The 27515-nt window shown below is 39.5% G+C and overlaps 1 protein-coding gene across 2 annotated transcripts in view; it reads left to right on the top strand.

Annotated features, from left to right (window-relative positions):
- Window positions 1–27515, top strand: part of CDC42BPB (CDC42 binding protein kinase beta) — a gene marked incomplete at both ends in the record, with an annotated part of 85599 nt that overhangs the window by 13584 nt on the left and 44500 nt on the right. For both annotated transcript variants that reach the window (XM_079537268.1, XM_079537267.1), the window contains 3 exons: window positions 11100–11191; window positions 21654–21737; window positions 25173–25268. In XM_079537268.1, the coding sequence (XP_079393394.1) occupies window positions 11100–11191; window positions 21654–21737; window positions 25173–25268 (272 nt within the window). The remainder of the gene's footprint in view (window positions 1–11099; window positions 11192–21653; window positions 21738–25172; window positions 25269–27515) is intronic.

The raw sequence follows: 27515 nt of genomic DNA, 5'->3' as shown, positions 1-27515 counted from the left end.
TTTTTAAGTGTGTTCTTCTGCACAGTGCTGTTTGATGTCTTTGGCTTAAAGATCCTTGCCACAGACTTGTGGAGTGTGTTCCTGTCTGTAAGAACTGGACTGAAGCCTTCATATTTATTTATTTATTTGTTTGTTTGTTTGTTTTTTTAAGACTGTGAAAGAAGGAAGAGATTGAAAGTGTTTTTGGTAATATTTACATGCTCACTGCATTCACAGTGCTAACCCTAAGGTGGAATGATGTATTACTAAGTAAGACCTGCTATCCCTTTTCCCGTAGGCTTAAAAACAAGGAGATGTTGTTGTAAATTCTAAGACTCTTAGGGATGGAAAGCTAAAATTGTAAATATTACATCTCTTCCAGACTTCTTTCCAGTAGAAAATTCCAGATATGTTTACAGAGCAAAAAGATTACATAGCATCAGCTCTGTGGTACTCACATCGAAAATTAGATACTGAGCTACAGTATCAGGAATGAAAGTTTGACAAAAAGATTGTGGTTTGGGACAGAATGGTTTTTTAAGTGAGTCAACACTAATGGAAAAAATTACCTAAGAGCTAAAACAATCACTGGACGGGCAAAGTGGCCAAGGTTTATTTAGATGACATTGGAGATAAGTTAGTGAAGGGAAATACTAAATTCTGCATAGAAAAAGAGGGGAAAGGAAAGGGATATAGCTATAATGTTGTGTAAAGAAGTAGAAAGCTAACCATATGGCTCTTCTCTGTGTATTTGACTTTAGTGTCTGTACTAGTTTTCAGTTACTTCAAATATTTTGAAGATTGCCTGAAATTCTTTCTTATTCTTCTGCTTACGCCCTTATCTTCTGCTTGTGGTCTCCTCAGAGGCCATGCATTTTGTCAGAAGATTTTAGTAGGGAAGTCAATACATCTTGTTGTAAAACATCACTATTTCCTTCTTTGGAAGTAGAAGGTTCTGCAAGCACAACCACACCAGTAGGGTTCTGCTATTGCACTGGAGCATGCAAGCCTTTGGTTGTTATTTTCAGGTATGAGTAAATGAAAAGGTTGGAAACCAACACAATGTAGCTGGTAGTATAGATAAAGATTGGAGTTTCTGTCTAGCACAAACATGTTCTGAATGCCCTGGTACCTGAATTTGTATTTTCAAGTCAGTACGCTTGTCTAGATAGGTTGTCCGTGAGGATAGAAAAGGAATCCCCTACTTACATGCTTGGAAATAAATTTCAGGGCAAAAGGATTTTGAATACAGCGCTCGCTAAACAAAGACAATGTGGGAATTTACTGAAATTCAAGAGAAGGGAGAGTAGGAAACTAGAAACAAGATTAAGAGCAAAACTTCTTCAGATACTGTATCTGATATGGAAAACTTGTTGGGATGGTCCACAATTAACTTAATTTTGATACCAGCTTATGGCCATGAAGCCCTACTGGCTCCAAGCATGTTACTGGAAGAGAGAACCCAGAACCCAACTGCTGCTGCTCATAGTGAGGTGTGCAGTAATTGGCAGTCTGGTTTGGAACGGTGGAGTGTGGAGCATATGAGCCTCCAAGGAGTTTGGAGAGGTCTAGAAGGATGTCTGTTAACCTGTGCTATGGAGGCTGAGAAACTGTTCAGAGACTGTTCAAAATTGTGAAACAGAATTGAAGAATTTCTGAAAGATAGTAAGGCAAAGATCTTAACAAAAGATGGGGGTAAAATGCTAAACCATACAAAAGTGAAAGTGTGGGTTTTGACATGCGCAATGCTGGGATAATGGGAAAGAGCTTATTCAATATATTGTATGTGAATTACAAAGGAAGTTGGGTGACAGTGGGTGACAGGAATGTAGAGTGAGGGGTAGAGGAGAAAGAACTCATTCCAGCTTTATAGAAATAGCTAAATTTAGAATGTTTGGAGGCTTTGCAATGTCTCTGGAAAAGGTACAGTGGTGTTCTGCTTTTAGATTCAATTCTGTGCTCTTTGCATATGCATGCAATCTTAAAGCCCATCAATTGTTTGAAAAATTCACTCTTAACACTGTTCTAGAAGTTGGCTTTTTATGTGTAACTGTTTAAAGGGTGCTTTGAAATTTTGAACGTGAAGTGTGGTGTGTCTTAATATTCCTACTTTTTGCTTATCCAAAATGTTTTCTTTCAGAGCTATTCAACATGTATTAAAAAAAAAAAACACAAAAAACAAGCACACACCGCCTTTTTAGATGGTTATTTATTCTTAATTAGTAGCAGATATTATGTGTCAATTTGAATCTTCAGAATAACAATGCTATTCATCAGACTAACTGAAATGCATACTGTTCTAGAACAAAACTCTGCAGGCCTTGCTGTTTACAACTGACAATTTTTTGCTTTTCTGAGCTGCGAACACTTCATAAAAATACAGGTGAAATGAGGAACATGGTACACTTCCTGAAGAACTTATTTTGTAAATAATTCAGGGAGCTGAAGAAGAGAAATTATTTCTAATAATAAGAAAGTCTCTCCAAGCCTTTTGCTATAATGTGAGACAAGTTTTAGCATGAGACTCCTTCAGTATTCTGTGCAGATTTAAAAGTAATTTTGCTCTTCTCTGCCTCTGAGAAACTTGAGGTACTTGTCTCTGGTTGCAGTAATTACTTGGTGGGCGTCTGTCGCCTTTACCTACAGCAGCAATTTGACTTTTCGTTGACCTTATAATAAGATCTGGGGCTCAAAGGAAGTTCTGAAACTGGGTGAGTAATGTTGGAGAAAATGTCCTGTGCTGCCGTGTAAAAGTGCAGTGCACAGAAGGATGTACCACACCTTGCTTCAAGGAGGTGTTGCTGTCTAAAGTCTTCAAATTGGAAAACAGTTCAGGCTGTTTACGTGCAGTGTTGCAGTCTTGAGCCATCAAAAAGAAATAAACATTTCTCAACCAACGAAAGTCAGGTGCAGTGTTAGCTGGATCTGGTACTCTCCTCTCTGTCTTTTATTTCCCAATGATTCTGTTGATCTGGATGAGAACTGAAGTAGGGAAAAAAGGTAATTGTGCTCTGATTTGGCTCCTCGCTCAGCTTAGCATGCAGCAGCAGCAAGGCAGGTAGCGCTGCACCAGCAGGGCTGCGGCAAAGGCTGTTGTGTCCATGCTTCATCTCATCTTGATCTGTGCTATTTAGGATGACTGCCGCTGAAAAAAAAACCTGAGCTCTTTTCCTTTTCTTGCTCGCTGTGGTGTAGCGGCCTTTCTGACCCTTCAGTGCTGATGATTCCATTTGCTAAACTACCTGGAAATGCTTGCTTTGTGTTGCTCAGTAGCTTAGCTTTCTGCTGCTTTGGTGAGCAGAATCAGATCGGTGAGGTGTGACCAGCAGAGTTTGTTAGAGCTGACACAAGGAAGAAAGCAGGCCTGTGAAACTGTCCCTTGGTTGCAGGGATCCAAGATCACTCCAGTTTAATTGAACTACAGACTTAAATTCGCTCTAAATATGTAGGCATGGAACATGGTAAAAGTGAATTGCTCTCCTGTCACTGAATGTATGTGGAGGTGCTTTGCCAAGAAAAGCTTATTAATAGGAACATCAGTTCTTTAAAGGAGGTGGCATGTGGTAAATATAGAACCAATGTAAAGTATAAATTTTGCTGTTACATAATGCATATACGAAGTATTCAGATACTTCAGACTGTCTTGCATATATCTGGAGAAAGCAAAAGATAAGTGTATTTACTGTAAGTAATAATAGAATGATTATGGTCTTCATAGTTTTACTTTTAAGATGAAATATAGCATGCAGATGGGGAAGGTAGAACTTTGTTTGCATGTTGAAGTGCCACTTCTGTAATGTAAGTAAGCTTATATCAGCTCAGCGTGGTCATCAGTCTGGAATTGTTTTATTTCTTAGTAGGGTGTGTGAGAGTTTTGAATCTGATACAGTTTGGAATCACTCTCATGTTGTTGAAATTTGGGTGAGCTCAAATTCAAGATTTCCTTAATATTTCATTTGAAACCATCTGGAAAATAAGTGCAAATAGCAACTTTTTTTTTTTTTTTTTTTTTTTTCCTTTGCACTCATAATTCTCAAACTATTCTACAAAAATTGTTTTTAACTCTGCTTTTCGGATCACTTGTACTACAGTGAAATTAATGGATTTTTAAAATATTTACTACTTTGTTATGAAATAAAGGAGATTGAATCATGGGTATTTTACTGTTTGGAACTAGTGATTCACATTGAAGCATGAAACAATTTTCCATTACTGATGTGCTTCAGTATGTAATCCCAATTTGCTATGGCTTAAATGGTCTCTCCCCACACCTGCAAAAATTGGCCTTGTATTTAGAGTACAGAAAAATTCAGGTACCAGAACAAATAAAGCTACATTAAGCAAAAACAGCATTCCATGTTTGTTGCCATGCATTTCTTACAGTGTTTTGACACAGATCTTGGAAGATTCTGTCCTAGTGTGCTGTAGGTTGGCTTGAAATGCTCACGTGCCAGATGCATGCTGATTGCAGTGTGAAGTAGGTCCACATGAATTCCAAAAAAGGCCATTTTGTCCCTCACCAGTCTCTTCCTGCAGCCTGCCCCGGGCTGATGCTCCAGCGTTGCAGCTGTGAGTGAGTCACGTTGGGTGAATGATTCGGTGGGAGGGGATGGACAGACAAGTTAGCTTTTGCCTGGAAATGTTTCCTGGTTTGATGTGCCACGTGAGCACTACTGATGATCCAAACAATAAAAGTGGAGCGGTGGTGGGAAGGAATGAGGAGGAAATCTTTCAGCAGCAGAATGGATTTCCTGGATTAAAGTGGTCATGCAGGCTCCCCTTTTGCTTGTCTTAAATGTCTGGGAAGCCAGAGAGTCAGTCCCAGGGAAAACCTGTAATTCAGTGAGCTTCTGTATGACTTTATGCAAGTGTATTTTCTGGGTGGAATCTGAACCTTGTAAGGAAAAAAGTTGAAGATGAAACTTTAGAAGGTGTTGGATATTGACAATTGTTTAACAGCAGAATCATGGAATAGTAATATTCGTATTTCTTTGCAACAGTTAAAAGGAAGGAAAATACTATAAAAATCTCATAAGGCAAGATCTACTGTTTGTCTCTTTGGAAAATCATGTGCTGCAGACATTGTTGGGCTCCGGCACAGTAGTCATTAAGTCTCTGAAGCTGAAGAGTCTGATAGGGAATCTGTGGTTGGTGCTCAGTCTGCAGGACTGCTTTGAGCCTTGGGGAAAGGCATTGCAGCTTTCCCTCTCCCAACAGTGGCAGCTGGGAAGCAGATAGGAAATACCAAGCTTTACACTCTGCAATGAGCTTCCTTCTCTGGTAGACCTCACATGCGAGGTTCCTCAGCTATATATGCATCCACTGTTTCATCAGCATATGCCAATACCTTCAGGTCTGATCTGTGCACGCGGAATTGAAGGTGTGGAATTGAGTTCCTCCACATGGAGAAAATGGTGCCCATTGACATTCATAGATGCTCCATAAGGAGACCAAGGAGTGGATGTCAGTGCAGTGAGGTGGTGGGATGGTGCAGTTCAGAGGTGGCAGAAGCAATGTGAGATAGAGAAAATTCTCAGCTACAAAACACTATCAAATAGTGTTATTGTGCTCTTTGTATCTCTTGTGGTTTCTTTGGAAATAGGAAGCACTGCTTTCAGAGAGACCTACAGATACACATAGGAAATAGTGGTCAGATGTTTGTTCTTGCACATGTAAGCCAGTGCTTTTTTCCTCTTTTGTCTGCTAGAGTTCTGGGGCTGTGCAGGTCTCAGAGAGGTGGCATTGCTTTGGCAGCAGTTGTACTGGCAGTGCATTTTACCACTCAGACTGCTCAGAACGATCTGTGTGTTCTTCAGTGTTTGCCTGTCTCCAGTGTTATCTTTGGTGCCTTTCACTGTAGGTGAACGGGCAAGTTGGGCAGTGGGCCAGCTATTGAGTGCTCATGGTAGCATTCATCAGTGTCCTGGCAAATGGTAGCATATTGCTGCTCAGGGAGTCCTTCTGTGTGGTACTTGCTTTTGGGTCTTGCCCTACACAAAGTATACTTAATGAGTAACAGTGACCACAGATGATGTTTCAAGGTAAATACACTACTACTCTGCCAGCAAAGTTAGCTATGCCAATAGAATCAGTATCAGTGCAGCAGTGCCAATAGAATCGGTATCGTGGTGTTTCCTGCTGCCATTATCCTTCAGCATGGTGATACCTCTTTCATATAGGTACTTGTATCAGATCCTAAATGCCAGAATTATTTTTTCTGTGATTGATACAGCCCCTTCTGGAGCACAGTGCAGAAACCATGGACTGTACAGTCTTGGTTTATACCAAAAATAGTGACTGTTTTTGTCCATTTAAATCTTTGAGGAGTTTGATGTGATTTATGTGATCTAAGTCCAAGCACCATCGAGATATCTGACTGCAAGTGGTCTGGCACTGTGCTTTACTTAGGCCAGAAGACTTTTGTAAAACAAAGCTAATCCTGTGACTGAGTTATGTCTTCAGTGAAGATCTGGCATTTATTTGTTCTTGTTTGCTCTTTAAAAAGCATTTGCATACCAATTTTAAGTTTCTTAATACAATCTCAACTTTATTAATAAACTTACCACCTAGTAATTTTCTCACTGGCAATCGATCTCAAGAAAGTTCAGGTGTTGCTGGTGTTGTGCTAGCGCAACTATGTGTCATTGAACCAAGCGCTGACCGACTGTGAGACTTGATGGCTCAGCATGGAGCAGCGTCCTACTCAAGAGGCTCTTCTGCAAGATCTGTGAACGCCTTGCAATGGGAACTAGGCAGTGCTTCTCTGGTTATTATTGGATTAAACACCGAAGTCTTGCACCACTGAATTTGCTTGTGTAATGAATGCTGAGTGATGAAGAGTTGGATCATTGAGTAAGAGGCAGGCAGAATAGGTGAAGTGTGTGTGTGTAGTGCAGGTTGTAAAAATGGGAGGGGGGACATGGTACAAGTAAAATGCTCGACAGGCAGTGAGTCATAGAGCACAAAATGTCACCTTTCTCTGTAAACAGCAGAACGTTGAAGTTTGGCTTCCCAGGGATTTGGGACCTGCCTCCATTACTGGCACAACCCTTTGCCCTTCCCACTGCGCTGCCTTCTCTTTTCTGATGCATGCTTTCTTTTTTCACTTGGGGTTTCATCGTCACCCTACTGTACCTATAGCTCCCTCCATGCCCATGAGTGACAAGGTATGTCCATTTTGCAGCTCAGGATGTATGGGGTGCCTAACTGTATTCCTGCTACAGCCTTTCCTTTCATTGGAATGACACAGTGGTGTCTTTTCTATCACCCTTGGTTCTCATAAAACTGGAAGTAACTTAGTATCTTTGGACATTTTAAGTGAAATTTGATAAACGGGAAATCAAGTATCTGAACTGGGATCAGAAGTTAGGAAGAAGGAGGAATGGATACTCTGCCAAAGTGTGATCCTTTATTTCCTTAGGAAATCACACTGAGGAAAAAAGCTTTTGCAGGGGTGGATGGTAAGAGGAAACAGGCCAGCACAGGAAAAGGGAAGCAAGGATCTATAATTGGAAGAAGTTAAGGCTGGAGTCAACAAAGGATGGAGGAATTAGCAAAAATTTGCACTTCTAAAATAGAGGGAAAGTTTCACCATCAAGTAGAGAGAGGATTGTACTTCTTTAAAACTTGAGAGAGTGGGTTATAAGAGGTATTTATCAGCCCTCATAAGCTGGTTGGGGCTACCTGGGTGTGGGTATCTCAAGACATGTATACAAGCACTAACTTGTTAAACCTGTCAGCCTGCTGTTTTAGTAGCAATATCACAGGAATGCTGTTTCTTTGAAAAGGGTGCACAAAGGGCAAGTAAGTTACTTGATTTCTAGAATGTAAGTTACGGGTGGTTGAGGGAAATAGTAGAACTTGCTTCTCTTTCATGTTCTTCCTCCAGAGAAAACATCATTTTAAATGAGAAATTGGATCTGCCTGATGTGTGGCTCTACGGACAGTTATCTGCATCATTTTGTTGTTTCTTTGACATCAATATTGTGCAATTCTCACAGTTTCCTACCATACCTTTTTGTACAGGGAGTAGATAGATAATGGGAGTGTAGTTTCTGTGCGACAGATGGTTTGGACATGCCTTCTGGGCAGGTCTGCCTGAATGTTATCCTCTCATTATATAGGTTTAAAACCTAGATCAGTTCTGATATCTGACACTCTGGGGCAGTGGAGCACAGTATCTAGATGTGTTGTCCACAGAGGTGGTGGAAGCTCCATCCACGGAAGTTTTTGAGAGCTGACCAGACAGAACCCCAGGTAACCTGCTGTAAAATCAGTGATGACAGCAATGCGAGCAGGAGACCTCCCGAGGTCCCTTTCATCCACAATTGTCCTGTTTGTCTGTGTTAGTTTCTTACAGTTGTCACATTTATTTAAAGCTCAAGATTGCCAATAATAACAAAACATCAGATGTTCCCGAACATTTGGCAGCTTCCACTCAGTGATTTTTGTGATTCCAAATTTCTGGAACCTTGCATTGCCAAACAAAACATGGAGTCCTCAAATTGTAGCTGTTGGACTGCTCCGCCACTGAAACAGGAGTTACCAAGAGCCCACAAGTAGGCTTTGGTCCATTACAACATAAAGGCGCTACCTTTTGCGATTCCAGAGAGTAAATTATTAACAGAATCTAAAGGGAAAGTACAGCTCCAAAGCATCGCTGCCCTTGGCTGGGGCTGGAGTGCACCTGCCTCCCCACTGCCATGTCACATCACTTTGCTGTTGCTTCCTGCAGCACCTTGTCCTTCTAAATGAATCCATCTGCAAACATCTTCTATTGGATGCCATAATTGACTGTGATGTAGATGTATGCAAGAAACCTAAATCACAAACCTATTTACCTGTGACTGGGCTTCAAATTATGTTTTCAAATTATTCAAATTGATGTTTTCTTTCTGTGCAAACAAAGCATCGTGGTGCCATCTATCAGGAAAAGAAGAGAACACGATTGGAATAGAATTTTTTTGTGGGAAAGAATGATGTCTTTTCTATATACCTTGGTTTTCAGTGAAGAAATGAATATTGGCATTTCCTTCAATTTATGAATATTGATCAAAACATAGACTGTGACTGTTGTGTATACCGCTCTTGAAAGCAGGCGTTTCTTGGCTCCTTAAAATTAGTAGACTTTTCTTTTCCCCCTTTGTGTACTTACAGAGAACATCCTTCTTTCAAGCAAGTGCAAGTATAATAATTCCAAACCAGCTTGAGTGAAAACACAGCGATGCATATAAATACATTGAACATAGAATGCCTATCCCAAATTTCAATCAAATTTAAAGTTTCAATCATGAATAAACAAGCTCATGCAGTTACTCAGAGCTAGAGTTACCCTGACAACAGTATATATAACAGAATTCAGTAGTTGCTGCCAACAAAACCCCCAGTACGGTTAATGCTTTTGTTTGCCAGGATAAAATACTTTCATTAAGTATTACATCAACTCCAACTGTTAATATTGGGGTCAAAACTAATCGCTAAAATGTAATAATTCATTCCAGTGCATGGAAAAAAGACCTTACTTTCAGTTTCCTATTTATAAAATAGAAAAAGAAATCTGGAGCCCCTTACTGATTCTGTGTTAGTGGGTGTATTGCTTGGCATCATCCTGGCAAGGACAAATGGCAAGTGGTGTTCTGATACTTTGTGGAACAAGTTTGTGCACTCTCAGTCTTGCTGGTTGTGTATATACTGCTAATTTGGATACGAGGCAGCTGAGGAGCAGCAGCAGTCCGGAGGCGAAAACAGGAAAGCAGTCTAGAAATGTTTTTTTGATGTAACTTACTAAGAAGTAAGAATTGTGCAATCCAATACTTGAAAGCAGCAGGCTACATGCTGATATAAACAGTGTTCTGCTCCAAAATGCCAATAAAGCAAATATCAGTTTAAGAGAATTACTGGCTTGATGCCTCCTCTAGGCTCTCATTTGTTACATAAACTCCATTTTGGTATCTGTGATGATGAGATTCTGTCCATGTTAGGTTCTACTTTCAAATTTTATTTACTTTTCAGAAACTTTAGATACCTTGAAAAGACCTGAATTTGTCCATTGAGGTGAAGTACCATCCACTCTGCCATTCTGTACATTCAGACATTTGTGTTTAGTGCTGTATTTTCTAAGAGAGTTGCTACTGAAGTTACTGTGTTTATTAGCACCAGTGTTTGCTAAATACTTAAACACCAACATTCATGAAGTTTATGAATAGCTTGTAACAATGGCAACTTCCTTTTAGGAGGGAGAATGTTTTTTTCATTTCCACGGGTTAAACTAAGTCATTTTGTTCCATACTACTTCTGCTAACAAATGGGGATGAAACAGCAGGACTGACATAGGACTTGTGCAGTTCTCAAATAGAAATGGTGGTGAAGGAAATGGGGTCTGCTTATCCCGCTGTCTTGAAGGATCCACTTCCTAGGGATATAGGAGTAGTGCTTTTCTCTGCAGACATGATTTCTTCCTTTTGTTCAAATTTAAGTTCTCTCCCTAGAACAAAAAAAACCCATGGCTGTTCTTTAGTACAGATATTTGTTTTATGAGCAGTAATGAGTTTTTGGTGATGGTTTTTCTCCCATGTGGCCTCATGAAGTACATCCTATCTCCTGGGAGTGGGTTGTGGAAACTTGGCTGAAGTTGATAATGCCCATCCATATGTTGGGGTGAGTCGTAGTAGGATCTGTACTTTTCTTGTCGTAGAATAAGAAAAGTTCATCTAATTTTACGTGTGTTCTACGTAATCTCATGCACTGCTCTTGTGGACTGCAGCTCCAGAAAGCTGTGTAGTCGTGTAATCACCAGCACTTCAGTAGGGTTGTGTCACACACCGTGCTTCTTGGTGATGCATAAATGGTGTAGATGAACTAATTTAGAACAGAAGGTTGAGACAGTGATTTTGTCATAAGACAAAAGCTTGACTACTTAGGGAATTTAACTTCTTTTTAGAATTCTAACTGTTAATTGCACAGACCAGTTTTTTCCTCCTATTTGTATATTCTATTAGTAGCTGAAAAAGTAAACCATGTATGCTTCAAATACTTCAAATTTCTGTTTAATGGATTAGCTCAATTTACAAAATTTCTGTTAATAACTGAGTTTTCCATTTGTTTTTTTTCCCTCCAAACAGCAAAACCATTTACAAAATTGGTAAAGGAGATGCAGCTTCATCGCGATGACTTTGAAATTATAAAAGTGATTGGAAGAGGTGCATTTGGTGAGGTAAGATACTTTGTAACATAACTCTCATCCTTTGTTCTTCTGATTTCTTGGTGCAGTTGACCTGCATTTGAAGACAAAAGATTCACACAGATAAATTAAAATATTTGCAAATGTGGGTGCCAGCCATTTACTTTAAAGTAGGGCTTCTGGTGTCTACTTCTGCCGTTCCTGTGATCAGCTAATTCATTGTAGCAAAGCTCCTATTCAGTGTGTGAGAGCTCAGTGGTCCCATTTAGCAGCTGCACAGCTGACTTTGGGATCCTTTCTCCCACTTGCCATATGTACTTACTCTTCTGCGCTGCTGTAATTTAACACAACTGGGCTGCTTCTATGGTAGGAATGCAAAGGCTGCTCCACCCATCTGCCTGTCTCTGTAGCAATCTGGTAATGCAGAAAGACGCATTAGGCTGCCTCAGAGGCTGTTCCCTGTCATCTTTGAAGATCAAAGGCTGCTGGATCTGTTTTTTGGACAGCAAGTTGAATCATGCTGGGATGATAGGAACGCCTTGTGTTTTGAGGACTTGCCAGGCCCAGAGCCCTGGACTGAAGTTATACTTCTTAATATGCTTAATGAAAGTCTCATCAATCACAGAAGCCTGAGAGGGCCTGACCCTGGCAAAAGTGTTCATGAGCATATTCCCTCTAGGAGGCACAGGATACCTGAGACTGCTGTAGAACCTCAAAACAACACTTTCTGCATTTGAGTACACATAACAAAAGGTATAGCTGTCAGCAAAAGAGATGATTATGTAGAGGATTTCTGGAAGTAAAAAATTTACATTTCTTTCGAGAAGATTCTTTTGTTGTACAGCAGTAAAGTCAAATGTAGTGACAGCCATCATTGGCTCACTCGGACCCCTTAGCACTTGGTTGCAACCTCTGCTGCCATTGGCTAAAGCTTATCTTCAGCTGCTGTCTCCACAGAGAGCAGGACTGTTGTACAGTGCAGGGCTTTCCTTTCAAGCATGGTGTGCTTCATATGTCAGGCTTTCACAAAGTGTTTGATTGTGGGGTAGAGCTATCATAGGCAGACTACAAACAGAGCTAGAAAAATGCCAGGACCTTCCTCATTCTTGGTTTGGAAAGTAGTGAGGGTTGTGTGTGTGTGTGGACTTGGTAGTAGATGAAATAATATCAAGATGAACAATGTTCTAAACTCTTCAGGGACTACAACAGACACCTATGGAGACAGAAATTCGTGTTTCAGGAATATATTCTGATCCTTACCATCCTCTAACAGTATAGTGCTGTAGTTTGTGTGTAGTCACAGTAAACATTGCTGTTCAAGAACTTGAGTGTTTTAAGTAAAATGACCAGATAAATACTAAGATCTTGATGAGTAAAATAAAAGTTAACTTTCTAGTGGAATTTGATCTCCATGACTTGCAATATTTGTTTTTTAAAAATAATTACAATCAATTGGTTGTTTCATTTAAGTGTTAGGTTTTGTCTGTAATCTGTTACTTCGACACAGCTTTTAGGCAGAATAGTTCTGCAGGAGCTCACATGAAGAGAAGAAGAGAAGAACAGAAATGAGAAACACAAGTTGATAAGTTCAACGAAGGACTGAAAGCACAAATTAAGTGTAGAATAGAAGTCTGAGCAACAAGGTTTATGGCCAGATTAAGGGACCCAGAAAATCAAGGCAGTAATAATTGTCTATGTGTCTGTTACGAGTTTTGATTCAAAGCAGTAGCATACCATAGTTTTGAAGATAGTGAACCCACTGTAGAATGGTTTTGCAATGTGTGACCTGGATTTCTTCTGGAGGAGACTAAATGAGTACCTTTGTTCCAGGTATTCACAAAATGTGCTTCTGACCCCAGTGAGTACATAAAAATCAGTCACTGGTTTTAACTCTTCTAGCAGCATCAAAGCATGTGTGGTCCAGGAGATCAGACTGGATACACACTGAAGGAAAATTCTTGAACTGCATATAGTAGTGATGGAAGGCTCAGCATGGGCTACTTTGATCTGCTTTTTTTGGTCCTGCTGTGCCAAATTACTTGCTGTAGTGACTGTGACCAGATCTGATATCTAAAGAATTTTAGATTAGTGTTTTGGTGGTTTGCTTTTGGCGGGATTAGAAGGGGTTTCTGGATCTTTTCAGAACTAAACTTGTGAATGCTATAGCTATCAAAAATGATTTCAGGACAAGGGAACCTTTCATTAGCGACTTGCAGATGGAGCCAGAATCAGGAATGCCTTTGCCAGAATATTTCTCTTAATCCTAAAATCAATGAATATTTAACAGTAAACTCTTTTCACATTGCACACAGAACCAGGATTCATTTCCTGATGCTTTTTCAAGTTCTGATATCTAGCAGGAGAGGAACTATGTTGTGGAATGCTTCTGAAGGCGACCTTGAACTTAACTTACAGACAAAGTACTCAGACAAATGTTGATAATTTACATGCTTTTTCATGATGAAGTAGAAGTCTTGTGTAATGTGTTAGGCTTTAAAGCCTTGTTACAACTTTAAGGGAGGACTTGCTCTGTGCTTTTCAAAATGATGATCTTTTCCACGTAGAGTTTTCCCCATCTGGAAATCTCAGTACAGCAGTGGATTAAATATGACTGTTAATTTTTCAGGGATTTCTGTTTATACTTGTTAGGAGGTTTAGGATGGCTTTTCTTAGCTTTGGATCAGAAGGATAAAAGGTGTATAAGAATCGCTGTGGAAATTTTTGCTAATAGTGTTTGGGGTGCATAGATTAATGTCTTCCGTATTATTTCACTTGCAAAAGCATGACATGACTAAAGCAACTGGTAGATTTTACCCCTTCCCACGTCATCTCAGTGAAAATGAAACTTCAAAGAAGTGAAGTGATAGAACATCTTTATTTCATCCTTCTGGAGCTGTGAGAGCTCACAAGTGTTGGTTATCCTTCAGTTTTACATTGTCTTGTTCTTCTTTTAAGTAAAAGGTTTATAGTAGTAGGAGCTTGAAAATTTTTGATCAGCTCAGGTTGTGCAGGAATCATTGATCTGAAGCTCACTGCTCTTCATTCCCACTTGCCAGAAAGTAATTTTCCCATGGTATGCTCATACACATATGGGAACCATGTTATAGATTAGTTAATGGGATTACAGTGGTTATTCTTACGGTTTCTGTTTTGTTCTTTATAACAAACAAAAACCTATTTGCTCAAAACATGGTTGCAAAATATTGTATTTGTTGAAGTGCATAAATAATTTAATCAAAATTAAACTAAGCATATTCCTGCTCGAAATAAGTAGTTTAAATTAAGAAGCTGAACAGCTAAATGAGCCAGACTTCAAAAAGGTTGAAAACTACGTTCCATTCTCCCCAGCGTCTATAGCAGCTACATCCACCGTTTAGCTATTTAAAACTTCTGTGAGAACCCATGGGTTTTCAGTCTTACCAGAGAACTTTTGCATAAATCAGTAGCTTTGAAGAAAGATAGCTTAACCCAAATAAAGACATAGTAGTAATTATTAGTTGGGATCAATGTTGCCACGCAACACATTCAGCCTAGAAAACAGAATCTTGACCAGAAAGCGGATTGAGATGGTGTATGTGTGTCCCTCCATACAGAGCAGTATCTAATTAAAGGCAGGTTGATAATTCCCAGTGCATAACTTCTCTGCCAGTGTCTTTTTCTTTCCTTTTCCTTTTCAAACCCACATAACTCAGCCTGATTCTTTACGCTTTTTCCAGCAATATGAGAAGAAGAAAACAGCTGGTAATCCAAAACCACCTGAGTGAAAGTTCTTAAAGCAAAGGAGAATTGAGAAAGCAAAAGAAAAAATATTTCTTAAAGTTCTCATTATTATGCTAAGACAAAAATAGCCTAGCTCAGGACCTGGAGATTTCTTCTGAAGCCACCTGCCAAAACACACGGTTCTCCTTTTCTCATAAACGTAGCCAGCTACTTTGCATGCATGGTAAACTACGTGTCTGAATATCCTTTACTGGAATATTTAAGGTCTGAGTCCTGGAGTCACTGGCTTAAGAACTTCATTAATTTTCTTCAGAAGTTTCATAGCTACGAAGAATAGTTTGAAGTAGTTTGATTTTGTGCCTGTGACAGCTAGAATGATATTATAATTTGAAATGTTAAGTGTGTGATGGATAAACTACTCAGGGTTCTTAGCCATCTCGTATGGTGTATGCAGGTGTATGTACCTGGCTGGAACATTTTTGAGTGCCCACATATTACTTTCATTCTCTTTTTTGGGGGGGGGGCTCACATGCAGACGGGAAACTTCCAGAAAGAATAAAATAATGGTAAACCCTCCAAAATAAAATCAGAACTAAAATTATTTTTTGAAATCTTAATTCTCATTTCTGTTCATGACTTCAGTGTCCTATCTTTGCGAACAAGAATGAGTATGCTGTGCAGAGTCATGTGTGTGTTGTTAACCAGTGAAAACACACCTTGTCTAGGGGAAAGTGTAAAGACTGTAAGAACAGAATGGAAAATGACTCCAGTTCTTAGACTTAAAAATACATATATCTCCTTAACTTGAAATTTGCATGTGGTTGTCTGCTCCTTTTGTCTGGAAACAGTGTGAGCCATTATTTGAAAGGAAATGTCCTAAGAAACTTGGCTTTGTGGGATTGTGCCTATCTGAGAAACCCAGACCAACCTAGGATGTGCTGTCTGTGTGCTTGGTGCTGCCTCTACTGCTAAGGAAACTTGGATTCCTAGTGCTGGAATGTAGTTAAGGGGTAGATAGGACGAGTGTCCTGTGTATCAGAACTGTGACCCTGGATACTTGCACTTGCTCCTTTGCAAGCTTCAACTAACCTCATTAGTAATGTACTTTAAGGCTTTAACATCACTTCTCTTTGTTTTGTATGGAGGGCTATTTAGATGCTTGGCAGTAGATAAACACATTTCAAGAGCAAGCTGCTGTTGAGGGAAGAACTCTGTCAATATGTATGTTGTTGGGGAACTTGCATTGTATGGAGTGGCTGGCACCTCCTGGAAATCTGGCAATATCGGACCCAAACAATTGTTTTCCTTCCCTTGTTTTTCAGTAAGGATTTTTTTTAGTGAGCAGCACTGTGGTTGTAGCAGAAGGGTTGAATTTGCTTAGCAAATTCTTAAAGTGTCCCTTGTAAGCATCGCTTACCTATTGATAGATTGTAAATATTTTTTCCTGTAAATGTTTGCAGACTTGATCCATGTGATCAAGTTTTTTTCTTTTTTGTTTTTTTGTTTTTTTTTTTTTTTTTCTTTTAATGGTTTGGTTGGAAGGGACCATAGAAATAATCTAGGGTAATGCCTGCAATCATCTAGTAATAATGCTTGTTACCTCTACACATGCTTAGCATCCTAGCTGCAAGCAAGACACCTAAAAGTGTTTCAAGAAGAAAATAAAATTGTGGTTGGCAGAACAGGATTGATTCTGCGTTCCACTGGTTTCTGATGAATTATGTGGTTCCCATTATTATGTGGCTAAGAACTGGTTAGACTCTGAAGACAGCATGCAAAAGCTAAGCTTCCTATTGACAGTCACTGTTGGCAGTGTGAGGCAGTGCTCTTTAGGCTTTGTCCACACCGCAATCTCAGATTTGGGGTACCATGTTCAGTTTTCTGTCTGCATCTCTAGAAATTAACCAGGGATGTGGTGAGCCTGCAGGCTGCCACTCAGATTGCCTCCCCTGTTCAGGTATCTTGGTGACTGCTACTGAGCACCCCAGAAATATTTGATTAGGTTTGCGTTACCACGCTGTGCTCTTCACAAGTTGTTTTCTGAAGTAGAAATGGACAAAGAAGCTGTTTTCTTAAGAAACTGCTTCAAAAGAGACTGCAGCTATCTACAGCCCTTGCCAGCTGGGTGGCTGCGTGGAGGCAGGCCAGCCACTGGAAGCTGGATGGGCAGCCCACACAGACAGACCTGCCTTGTGCCACTGCACTGATGCACATGCCAACTGCTGAGGATGAGCCCGGGTGTTGCTCAGGGCCACCTTCTGCAGAATCTTTCTTCTTGGCACTTAGAAATTATTTGTTACTTGCACAAGACAGAGATCAGTGCTGTCTGCTAAAAACTATTATTTTGCTTTGGAAGTGTGAACCATGGAATATGAACATCACCAAGGATACTCTGGTTGCTCATTTTAAATGTAGGGTAGACAAAAAAAAAACCCCAAAAAACTAATGTAACAGTCCAGACCAGTTTTTCCTCCACAACGCAGTATTTAAACTGTTAACTAATGAGCTATGTGTCAAATACTTCTCATGTCCAAGAGCGTTGGGAAAATAAAGCAGTTCCAACAGCATTTTTTCAGTAGCATGTACTGAGGATATCAAGAGCATGAGACAGAAATAGGAGTATAAAAGTGGCATCTAGAAGCATTAGTTGGGGGAAATGTCTGTAATATTCAATTATGGGCCTGGTAACAAGACATTAGAGGTAAATTGTTTACGTCTGAAATGACATTTTCTCTTCTCACGGATGAAAGGTTTGTCTAAAATCTTTGCTCAAATGTCTGCAGCCATTTCGAGTTCCTGCCAAAGGTTAATTCATAGCAATTTTACACCATTTTATCCATGTAATTTTATTGCCCATTAGCCTAAGCAGCTCTTTCATCATCCTTATTAGTGTTGTCCTTTCTTCCAATTTTATTTATAGGTAGCAATCATGTCCCCCTTTTTGCTTCCTCTATGCAAAGCTTTTTCTATCCTGTTGTTAATATGAGGAACACTTTAGTTCCTTGACCATCTAAATAGCCCTCCTTATGGCTGCTCCAGGTTGGTCATCTCTCTGAGGTGTGGCTGTATGTGAAGTTTCCAGTGGTTTTGTGTTTCCACAGGCAGTAACGTTCCCCCATCCCAGTTGGTGTATTGTGCCTATCAACTGCAGTGCCACATGTGCCTTTTTCTTGACAACCTTGCGAGCTGTTTGCATAAGGGTTGTCAACTATATGTCTGTCCATCTCCTTTAGTGATGAGAACTTATTTTTTTTATATTTTATACAATCACACAACAGTGTGATTTCCAAGAAGTTGAGCACCAAATAATCCATGCGCTTCCCAGTAAAATGTATTTTTGTTAACTGTTTTAAATGTATTCTGGAAATTCAGTCTTGCATTTAAATAATTTCTGCAGTTTCTTGGATCATCCTTACTATTTACATAAAACAGAATTTGTCATTTAATACTGCTTACTGTTGCTGGTCATGTACCCAAAGGTCAGAGTCCAGCTCTGGGAAGTTTTGTCATGTTTGTCGAGGCTGATTTGGCTTGGATTCCTACCCTATAGGTTTCATCGAGGCAGAAGAGAAGGTGGAATTTGGCCTGGGATAGCTTTACACATTACCACCCTAAATGTCAATATCAGATGGCTTCTGAAGATCGGAATGTAGCAAGAGGCTTTTATGAGACCATTTGAGAAACAAAAAATAGAGCTCTTGCCAAAGTGTAAAAGGGTTATTTCAGCTATATTGGTTCATTTTTTATTTTATTGCAATAACAGGGGAAGCAGAGCTTTGAGGCAAAAGGTACTAGAAGAAATGAATGGCAGAAATTCATACAAACCTGATAGTGTGTGCGTAGTAGTTACCACCGCTGGCTCTCACTGCTTTAGCTCCAGTTCTCATACTTTTTTATGACACGTATATGCCTTAAGATGGTTGAAGCATAGGCAGGAAGATTCATTAGGTTTTCTGAGGAAATGTACTTGAGCTTTATTCCAGTGTTTCTGTTGCCATGAATTATGAGAGCATGAAGAGTCCCAGGGATGGTGCCAGGTGATCCCTGTGCAGCCTTGGAAAGGGCCGCACTGAGGGGGAAGGGCTGAACCTCTCCTATCTGAAACTTCTCCTTATCAATTTTGCAGACTTCCTCAATAAAACAGAATCACATTTCTCTGTTATTGCTTAGTATTCAGAAACTTCGATGCTCCATTCCAACTGAGCATGTGGAAGCTAGACATGTTGTAGTTTTTATTTTGTAGCTTAACCAAGTATCAAAAGTAGCTTTTGTGAGTCAAGCGTATTTGGATTAATTACCCCACACCCCATCCTTGTGGCCAGGTATGGGAAAACAATTGTAGGGGTGGATCAGAACTGCTCCTTCCCAGCCTGCAGCAGCTTAGGGTTCAGGGACTTCCTAACCACACCTGCATTCCATAATCAGTAGTTCCTGAGAGTTCCTGAGGCTACTGCTATGGGTGTTTCTTAAGCATTAAGAGCATACTTAAATATATCCTGAATGGATACTTATGTGTCACAGTGACCTGTTGTAGAGTTCCAGAACTGTAGCAAGAAAATAATATTTTATTTCGTCTTGCTACCTTTTTACTTCATTTGATGCTTTTCAATTTCTGTAACATGAAAAACTGTTTTTCTCTATTCATCTTCATGACTTCCAATTGCATAGAATGATAGAATCATGAAGAGGTTTACACTGGTAAGGGACCTTATTTACAGCATGTTTCTTAAGTTTGCACAGCTTCTCAGCTGTGCCTTCCACAATGCTGGGCTCACCTTACACCTTAATGGTCTAGCACATGTCAGTGTTAAACTCGTGCTACCCTGCAGTTCTGTTGAACAGTGATGGGCTTAGAATGAAGTGCAACAGATGCATGTCTGCATTCTGCTTTGTGTGCTGTTTGTTAATAGAAGGCTGAGCACTTCAAGCACTGTGTTGTAATGAAACTTGATTATTGCTACTTCAGGGCTTGCAACGCAAACTTATAAACTGTTTCTGCTGCACAGCTTTCATTCTTCTCTAGCAATTAATTGTGTTCTACTCTGATCTCCTTGAGGAGATTGGGGTATTTCCCAAGTGATCAAGTTCTGTATGAAACAGAATTTAACATATATAGAGGATATGTCAACATCTTAGTTTCCCAGAGGTTGTAATGCACAGTTTAACTTACAGCATATCTTTAGCTGCATCTGGCAAATGATTCTATTAATTGTGGTTGGAGAGACTGCTACAATAGGTTTTAACTAGGAAGGCTGTGACAAGGCTGGGAACAAAGCAGAGCGTTTTAGGCCATTACCAAAGGGCAGGTTTGTACAGTTCCATCTGTGCTTGGTTAAGGCTTCCTCATGTTTACTCATCCATCCTCTCCTGTTGGAGTAGTGTTTATTGGATATATTTGTAGACCAGCAGAGGCCATGATGCTGTGGATATGCTACACACCTTACAGAAGGATTCCTCATAGCACTGTGTTTTTCCCAGCTGCATTTAGAGCTAAATTCTCATGTGTTTCTGCTAGTTTTTTCCTTAAGGTCTGTTTCCACTACGTCATTCTGTGCAGGTGCATACTAGCTGTAGGTGTGACCTGGTGAGCAGCTTCACCTACTGAGGGACGGGAGGCATAGGTATACTGCTGCAGAGTGGAGTGCCAGCATCTCATCCTCGTGTTACTGCAAGAGCAGTCTCCCCATCCCTCATCTGGAGTTTCTGTACAGTAAGATATTGCATTTCCCCCTTCCCTCCTCAGGGTCAGTGTTGCTCTGCACTGTTTCAGCCTTGGTTTACAGGCTGCCTCTGCTTGGAGTTGCTGCATCCCCTGAATCCCTTACAGATAAGAGTTGTAAACCAACAGAAGAGGAGAGAGTGATGCGATTGCTGTCACTTTTCCCACTGATACTCAGAGCTCTATTAGAGGCAATGGAAGATGATACATTTTATGCTTCTTACATTGGACAGCAACAGAAATATTTAGGCAGACCTTGTACAGCCCTGAGAAAATGCTGCTGTCCTACTTTGTGATTCCTCCTTTTCTTTGCCAAACAAGGATTTTGTGGAAATGACGCCTTTACTACTGGAAGAATTAATTTGTTCTTGGAGAATACAAGTCATGACCCAAATGCAGTCTTTGCATTCTCAGGCCTTGAAGTTTCAGTATTCTGCATTTTTTCTTCCACTGCAAAGCCATAGGAACAACTGCTTTTCCTAACAGGCCAGTCTAAGCAAGTTTAATACACAGAATGCATAGTGAAATGCTTCAAGCAAGATGATGAATAACTAAATTAATACTGTTTTTACTTCTTTTTAAGTATCTGCATATAGTGCACAAAAGCATTTTAATTTGCAAATATCTTTCAAGTTTCTGAAACCAGAAATGTGAGAACAAATTAGTCAAATGTAGTGCAATTCTATTGACAGCAGCCTTCCTCGTTTTCTAAGACTGCCCTGTTGAGCATTCCTTTGTTGTCTGCAGGCATGGTGTTACGAGTGTTCCTTGTTCTTGACAAATAATACAACTTTACTACACATCTTCACAGGAAAAGCTTCACACTCTTCCTGTATCGTCTCCATTGCACTTGCTCATGAACAGCTGACCACATGTGGTGCATCAAGTAGATAGTATTAATGGAGGGAGCAAAGAATCAAGCTGTAATTTGTCTGTGTGAGTTGATTGCTGATGATTCTTTAGTAACTTAATTAACACTGTGTGAACGTTAAGCTGTTTAAATATTGTATTTCTCTGGCTGAGCTTTTGTTGAACAAAGGTATCTTGTTATTTCAGGTTGCAGTTGTTAAAATGAAGTGTACAGAGCGCATTTATGCAATGAAAATTCTGAATAAATGGGAAATGCTCAAAAGGGCAGAGGTAAGTAATATGTTTCTCTAACACGGAGAATTTTTAAAATAGCATAAGGAAAATTACATTGATACTCTTCCAGATTAGGAAGAATTATTTCATGAGCGTAGGAGCAGAATTCTTTTTTCTTTTTTTCCTAAGCTGTTTTAATGCAATCAGGTCTGACAGTCCCTTCCAGGCATCTGTTGTTCTCAGCATTACTGTGTATTCATTTAGCAGACAGTCTGCCCTAGTTTTACCCTGAATTTATTGGCCAGATTTTTGTTTACAGTGAAGGCAAGTTAAAGACTACAGGAAAGCTGAGATTGGTGCTACTATGGTATTCATAGCTGTATACAAATGCATTATGAAAGGTTCTTTTTTCTCTTGTGTTCTGAAAGCATATATATTAAGGAGCTTTGCATCCTTCAGTTTATAACAGGATTTATATAACTGGTAAAACTGTAACTAAATACTTGGGAACCACAGATTCAAATTGTAAAACAAAGGTGTTAAGAGGGTAAGCCTATTTGAAAACGAGTATCTTTGATGAAAGGAGATGTACATTGTCACAACAAATTACATAAATGGGAATGTGTACTTCATAGGTGAGGAAGGACCTGCTATGCTGTAAGTGGCCTGTACCTAGAATACCTACTCTTAGACTGCAGAGGAAAAACGTCATGGCAAAAGTACTATATAAATTAGCAGTTAAATGAGCAGTAGAATTGATGGGGAAATATATGTAATACATCACAACTTGCAGAAGTTCTGTAAAGGGACAAAGGTGAGGGGCTTTCTGAGGACTAAGCCTACTGACCCTTCCCTGTCCTATTCTTCTGCCCCCATCCTGATGCCTCCCCTCTCCCCAACCCACCCTTCCCAGTCTCTCCCTTCCTTTCAGTGAGTCAGTTCCACCTCTTTTCCTGTGAATAAATCCCTTGCCTCTCGTTAAGCCCCCTCACATTGCACTGGGCTGATTTAGTCACACTGTCCATCAGCTCTGCTCCACAGGTCGCTGCTGCTCCGCTCTCCTTGGAGCTGTCAGGAGAACTTTGCTCCAGGCTGTGCTGCATCATTGGTTTTTAGTTGAGTGTCTTTGTGGAGGAAATTCAGTGCCACTTCTATGCAGACTTCAGTGGGATGAATTCATTGCTCAGAATTTGTTTAAATCCTGAGGTGCTTTTTGGGAACTCCCAAACTCTGGTGTAAGTACAACCATGCAGGCTTAGTTCAGTCGTTTTTAAAGTGACCTAATTAAGAGATTTAGCTAAATAGCTGAAGCATTAGAGATGTCCTGAGGAGAGAAATCTTGAAGTTGTTGTCTTCATATTTCATGACTAAATCCTCCTACACTCTTAGGCAAGTGAGAGCTGAAAGAGGGTTGTCTATCAAGAAAGAGCTACAAGTAGTTCTCCCAGTGCATAGTTGGGACGAGTATCAGTCCAGCTCAGTCCTCTTTCCGCTGATTTCTCTATCTATGCAGAACTGTAAAGGCAGCTGTCTGCTTTGCTGTGCCCCTTTGTCATTTCCTGTTCTCATGATTTGGCTTTCCTGGGTAAGCAAGAGCTTGTAACCTGCATATCAAGTTCATAAAACATTCGGGAAATGAGAAATTCACAATGTGGTAAAACTTGTTAATTTTTAAAATGAAACCTGCAGGAATACAATAGCCTCCTAAGTGGGCAGTTCCACTGAAAAGCAGACTTGAAGCATTTTATTATACACTCTGAGTGGTGTAAGAAACATTCTTACACTGGTTTATGTAATAGAAGCATTGTCTGACATTAAACATAGCACAAAGTTATATAGATAGTGCTAATTTCTGCACTGGCTGCAAGAAATAACATATGGTTGGAAGCTACTAAAGGACAGCAAAGATTAGTGACTATCAGCTGACATCTCTAGGTGGGCTGTAAGCAAAAAAATAGGCGTGCTGTTGTGCATTGATGGTGTGGAGCATTTGTATTTCAGTGTGTTGCTGCTCACAGTTCCAAATCCTGACTAGCTAATGAGGTAGCCTGACATGCTTTTTCAAGGTGTTATCTCCAGACGGTCATGGTAGGTGGATGGTTGGACTAGATGATCACAGTGGTCCTTTCCAAACGAAATCATTCTATGATGTTTTGTGCTGGTGTCAGTTGAAAAGGATAGTTTGGAACTTAGAATTCACGACCCAAACTGTTCCGAAGCGTACTGGTTTAGGAGTGTTGGTAATATTCCCTCGCTGTTTGAGCTTGCGCAGTGAACTGGATCAACAAACGGATGTCTTTGAAAATAAATAAACTAGCTCTGTGTGCTGGCAGCCACCCCAGGCAGCAGTGCCAGAACGACCGAGAGCTGCTGGGCTGTGGTGCTGGGACTGGGGATTGCATTACTTAGGACTGCTCCTGTGCCAAGTTTTTTTTTAGAGTGGTACTTTGGCCTTGTTCATAAACATGAAAATCACTCAGTTAACATGTAATTATAATTTACATCACTTTGCATCAATAATTACTGACTTGACAATATGACCCCAGTATGGAGCTTTTCAGTAGAACTATAAATTGATTTTTGCTTCCTTACAGGGAGAATTACAGTTGAGATAGTTTATAAGATGCGATCAATATATGGTGAGGCTTCAGCTTCCCAGGAATATTCTTCCACAGTACATTTTCTAAGACTTCTGGACAATTGGCAGTGACAAAAAATCAATTCTTATCCCGAACTCAAAACCTGAATCTGGAACTACTGGGTGTTGTAATAATTGCTTTCAGAATGGAGAGCAGTGAAAGGATCTGCATCTTGATAATACTGATCCAATAAAAACATTTTTCTTTTTTTCTTCAGAGGACTCTCAGAGGTTATGAAAGGTGGTTTTATGTAAATATACTAAGAAAACCTGCTATGCAGGCCTTGCTTCTCTGAAGGTTGCCATGTGAAGTAAAGATTCTTGAAATTGGAAATGTATTATACTGGACAAAGATAGTATAATAATAATTAGTATAGTGGGTAGTATAGTATAATAATAAATTTAATAGTAAATTTTGTTCATTTCCCTATAGTATGTTTGCAAGATCTATAGCTAGAAGTGCAATGCAAGAAAAGTATACAAAAGAAACTGTATTTTCACAAAGTTCTTTTTCAGAAGAACCATACTTACAGTAACAAATTATAATTTTCCTAATGTTGTTCCATAATATATTTTAAAAAGATTTAGTGTTGGCTCAAACTGGTTTGTGGGTTTTCTTTTTGCTGTTTTGTTTTTACTTTTTTTTAATGTCACAGTCAGAATTAGTGTGACTGAATCCCTAACTACAAGCCTGCAGAGATTCCTTGGCATGTCACTTGTGCAGTCTGAATTCTAATGAATTAGAGGCCTCTGTTCAGCAATTATAAATAATCCCATAAAACATCCATATATATTCTGCCTGTGGAAGCTACTTGTTGATGTTGACAATGGCTTTTTCCCTTCACTTCCTTTAGACAGCTTGTTTCCGAGAAGAGAGAAATGTCTTGGTGAATGGAGATTGCCAGTGGATTACTACATTGCACTATGCCTTTCAAGATGAGAACTATTTGGTATGTTTGATTCATCAGCAAATAAAAGCTTTATGTTATGAAAGAACTTTATTTTTTTTTGTATACTTAAGTGTATTGGTGCAATAAATCAGTCCACCTCATGCCTTGCAGCTGTATTTTGGCATTCTTGTTTTCTCCTTGAAGAAAAACTTCAAAGCATTGACTTTAAATGTAAGAGAGTGAGAAAGTCATGTAGTACTATGGTCTGCAGAGGTTTAGCTAAGCACTTTTTTAACTGATCTACTCTTGCATAAATGTATCATGCTTAAGTTTGTTTCTGGACAACATTGCAACTAATTAACTTAAGGGAGATGTTAACACAGGGAAAATAAGAACTGTTTTAATATTAAAGTTTCAAATTCAAGACTGTTTAAAAATGGCAAAATTAACATTTAAGTTTAAAGCAGTGATTGAATTGTAATCTTAAATAGACTCGGGAAAAAGTATTTCAGTGAAATGCTTTTGAAACCAGCAGATTGGTCATCTGTGATGGTTACTGGAGAATTGAGAGTTACTATAACATGCAGTCTGTACTTAGCTTTATCACAGAGATCAGGAATGTGCTGGTCATGCTTATAAACAAGAAATGAGCTTATTGATGAAAACTTTCCAATGAGTTCAGGAACTAAGCATAAAAAAGTCAGATAATATTCAACGTTCTTTCAGAGATGCTAGTTTGACTATCATCTTAAAAGTATTTTCACAACGGCAAGCACATCAGGTCTCTAGGTGCTCAATTACAGTGTTATTTCCATTTTATTAATACTCTGTGATAGATCCACATTTTCCACCCCTCAAAATCTAGTTATCTGTGGAACTGCCTCAGGAAGATTGCTCATAAATTCAAGTTCCCTCAGAATCAAACAGCCTTCAGACTTTTATAAAAATAACTCAAGATACTGTAATGTAATATTTCCAAGCAGCATCTGAAAATGGGGCTAAGAATTTTTTTTTTTTACCTGTAGTAAGAGAAAGCAATAGTAATGGCAACGGAGGGAGAGGTACAGTATTGCTAATAGCATTTTATGAAAACCTGCTCCAAGTAAGCTGTAACAGTGTAATACATTTCCCCAAGTTCCCAAAGGCATGTAGATGTTGAAGTTTCACTTGACAGCAGAGTTTAGACAGCTAACATCTAATTTAAGATCCAGAATTTAGAAAGCAACAACTCTGCCTGGCAGCTGAAGTCAGCAGATTGCCAGCTTGCCTGAGGTCTGGTACTGCATGTGCTGAGATGCTAACTTCCAATTTGGTCTGTTACTCAGCATCCATCTCATGTAAATGTCTGGTACTAACAGATGAAGTGTATGTGCATTTTAGTTACTCTATTGTAAATGATGTTTGAAGAAAAAGGCGAGTTGACAAAACACATCAGGAAGTAGCTTTCAATCCAGAAGTGTGGGCTCTGGTCCAGGCTCTCTTCCGTGCTGTCTTAGTAGTTAGCTTGTCCAGGGCTGAAAAATCTCTGTTCAGAACTCTGCTCATCTTAAGTTTATAGCTGTATTTTTCCACATCTCAAGGGGGTGCTGCCACATTACAGAACCTCTTCAGTTTGGCTTTACTTTTCAGCTTTGCTACTCATCCTTACCCTTGTGTAATGGACCACAAATCTAAGAAGAAAATGAGGACACCAGAGCTTGAGTTGCCAACCCTTCTGGAAGGGAAAGCTCTTGATTCTTTTTATCTGCTCCCGTTGATATTTGTGCATTATAGCTCATGATTCTTATATGCAAAACCAGAGAGGTGTCTTTCCACACCTAGGGCTTTACCATCCTCCCCTGGCTGCATGAAGTAAGACTTCAGAATGAGACAAATAATGATAACATATATTAAGACAGAAAAGCAGTAATGCCGTTGGAGTCTCTAGAAATAGTTGGGGTTTTATTTCCTCTCTTTAGTATCAGTAGAGCATGTGATGATATAATACAAGCATGAAACACAACGTTCTACAAAATGTATTTGTTCTAGAGTTTGATTTTCTGGTTCTGCTCATCTACTTTTTAAATGTGGTGGTTTTTTCTGAACAGCCAGCTCTTAAATGACATTATGTAGGAACGCTAGTGTGCCTTTTTCTGGTTCCTAGAAAGTTTTTTGCAGAGACAGTATGAGTCAAGATGGATTAATTAAGCTGTTGGTTATTCTACTGAAGTTGATAGTGGGTAGGTAAAGCTTAGTCTGTGCACATCCGAGATGCATGTGTGACCTGAAGTTCATAATCTAAATTTAAATCCATGAGTTTTTGTGTGA

This window comes from Tetrao urogallus, assembly GCF_951394365.1.
Source record: "Tetrao urogallus genome assembly, chromosome: 6".
In the NCBI taxonomy this organism is placed as follows: Eukaryota; Metazoa; Chordata; class Aves; order Galliformes; family Phasianidae; genus Tetrao; species Tetrao urogallus.
This window is presented reverse-complemented; position numbering and strand designations above follow the sequence as displayed.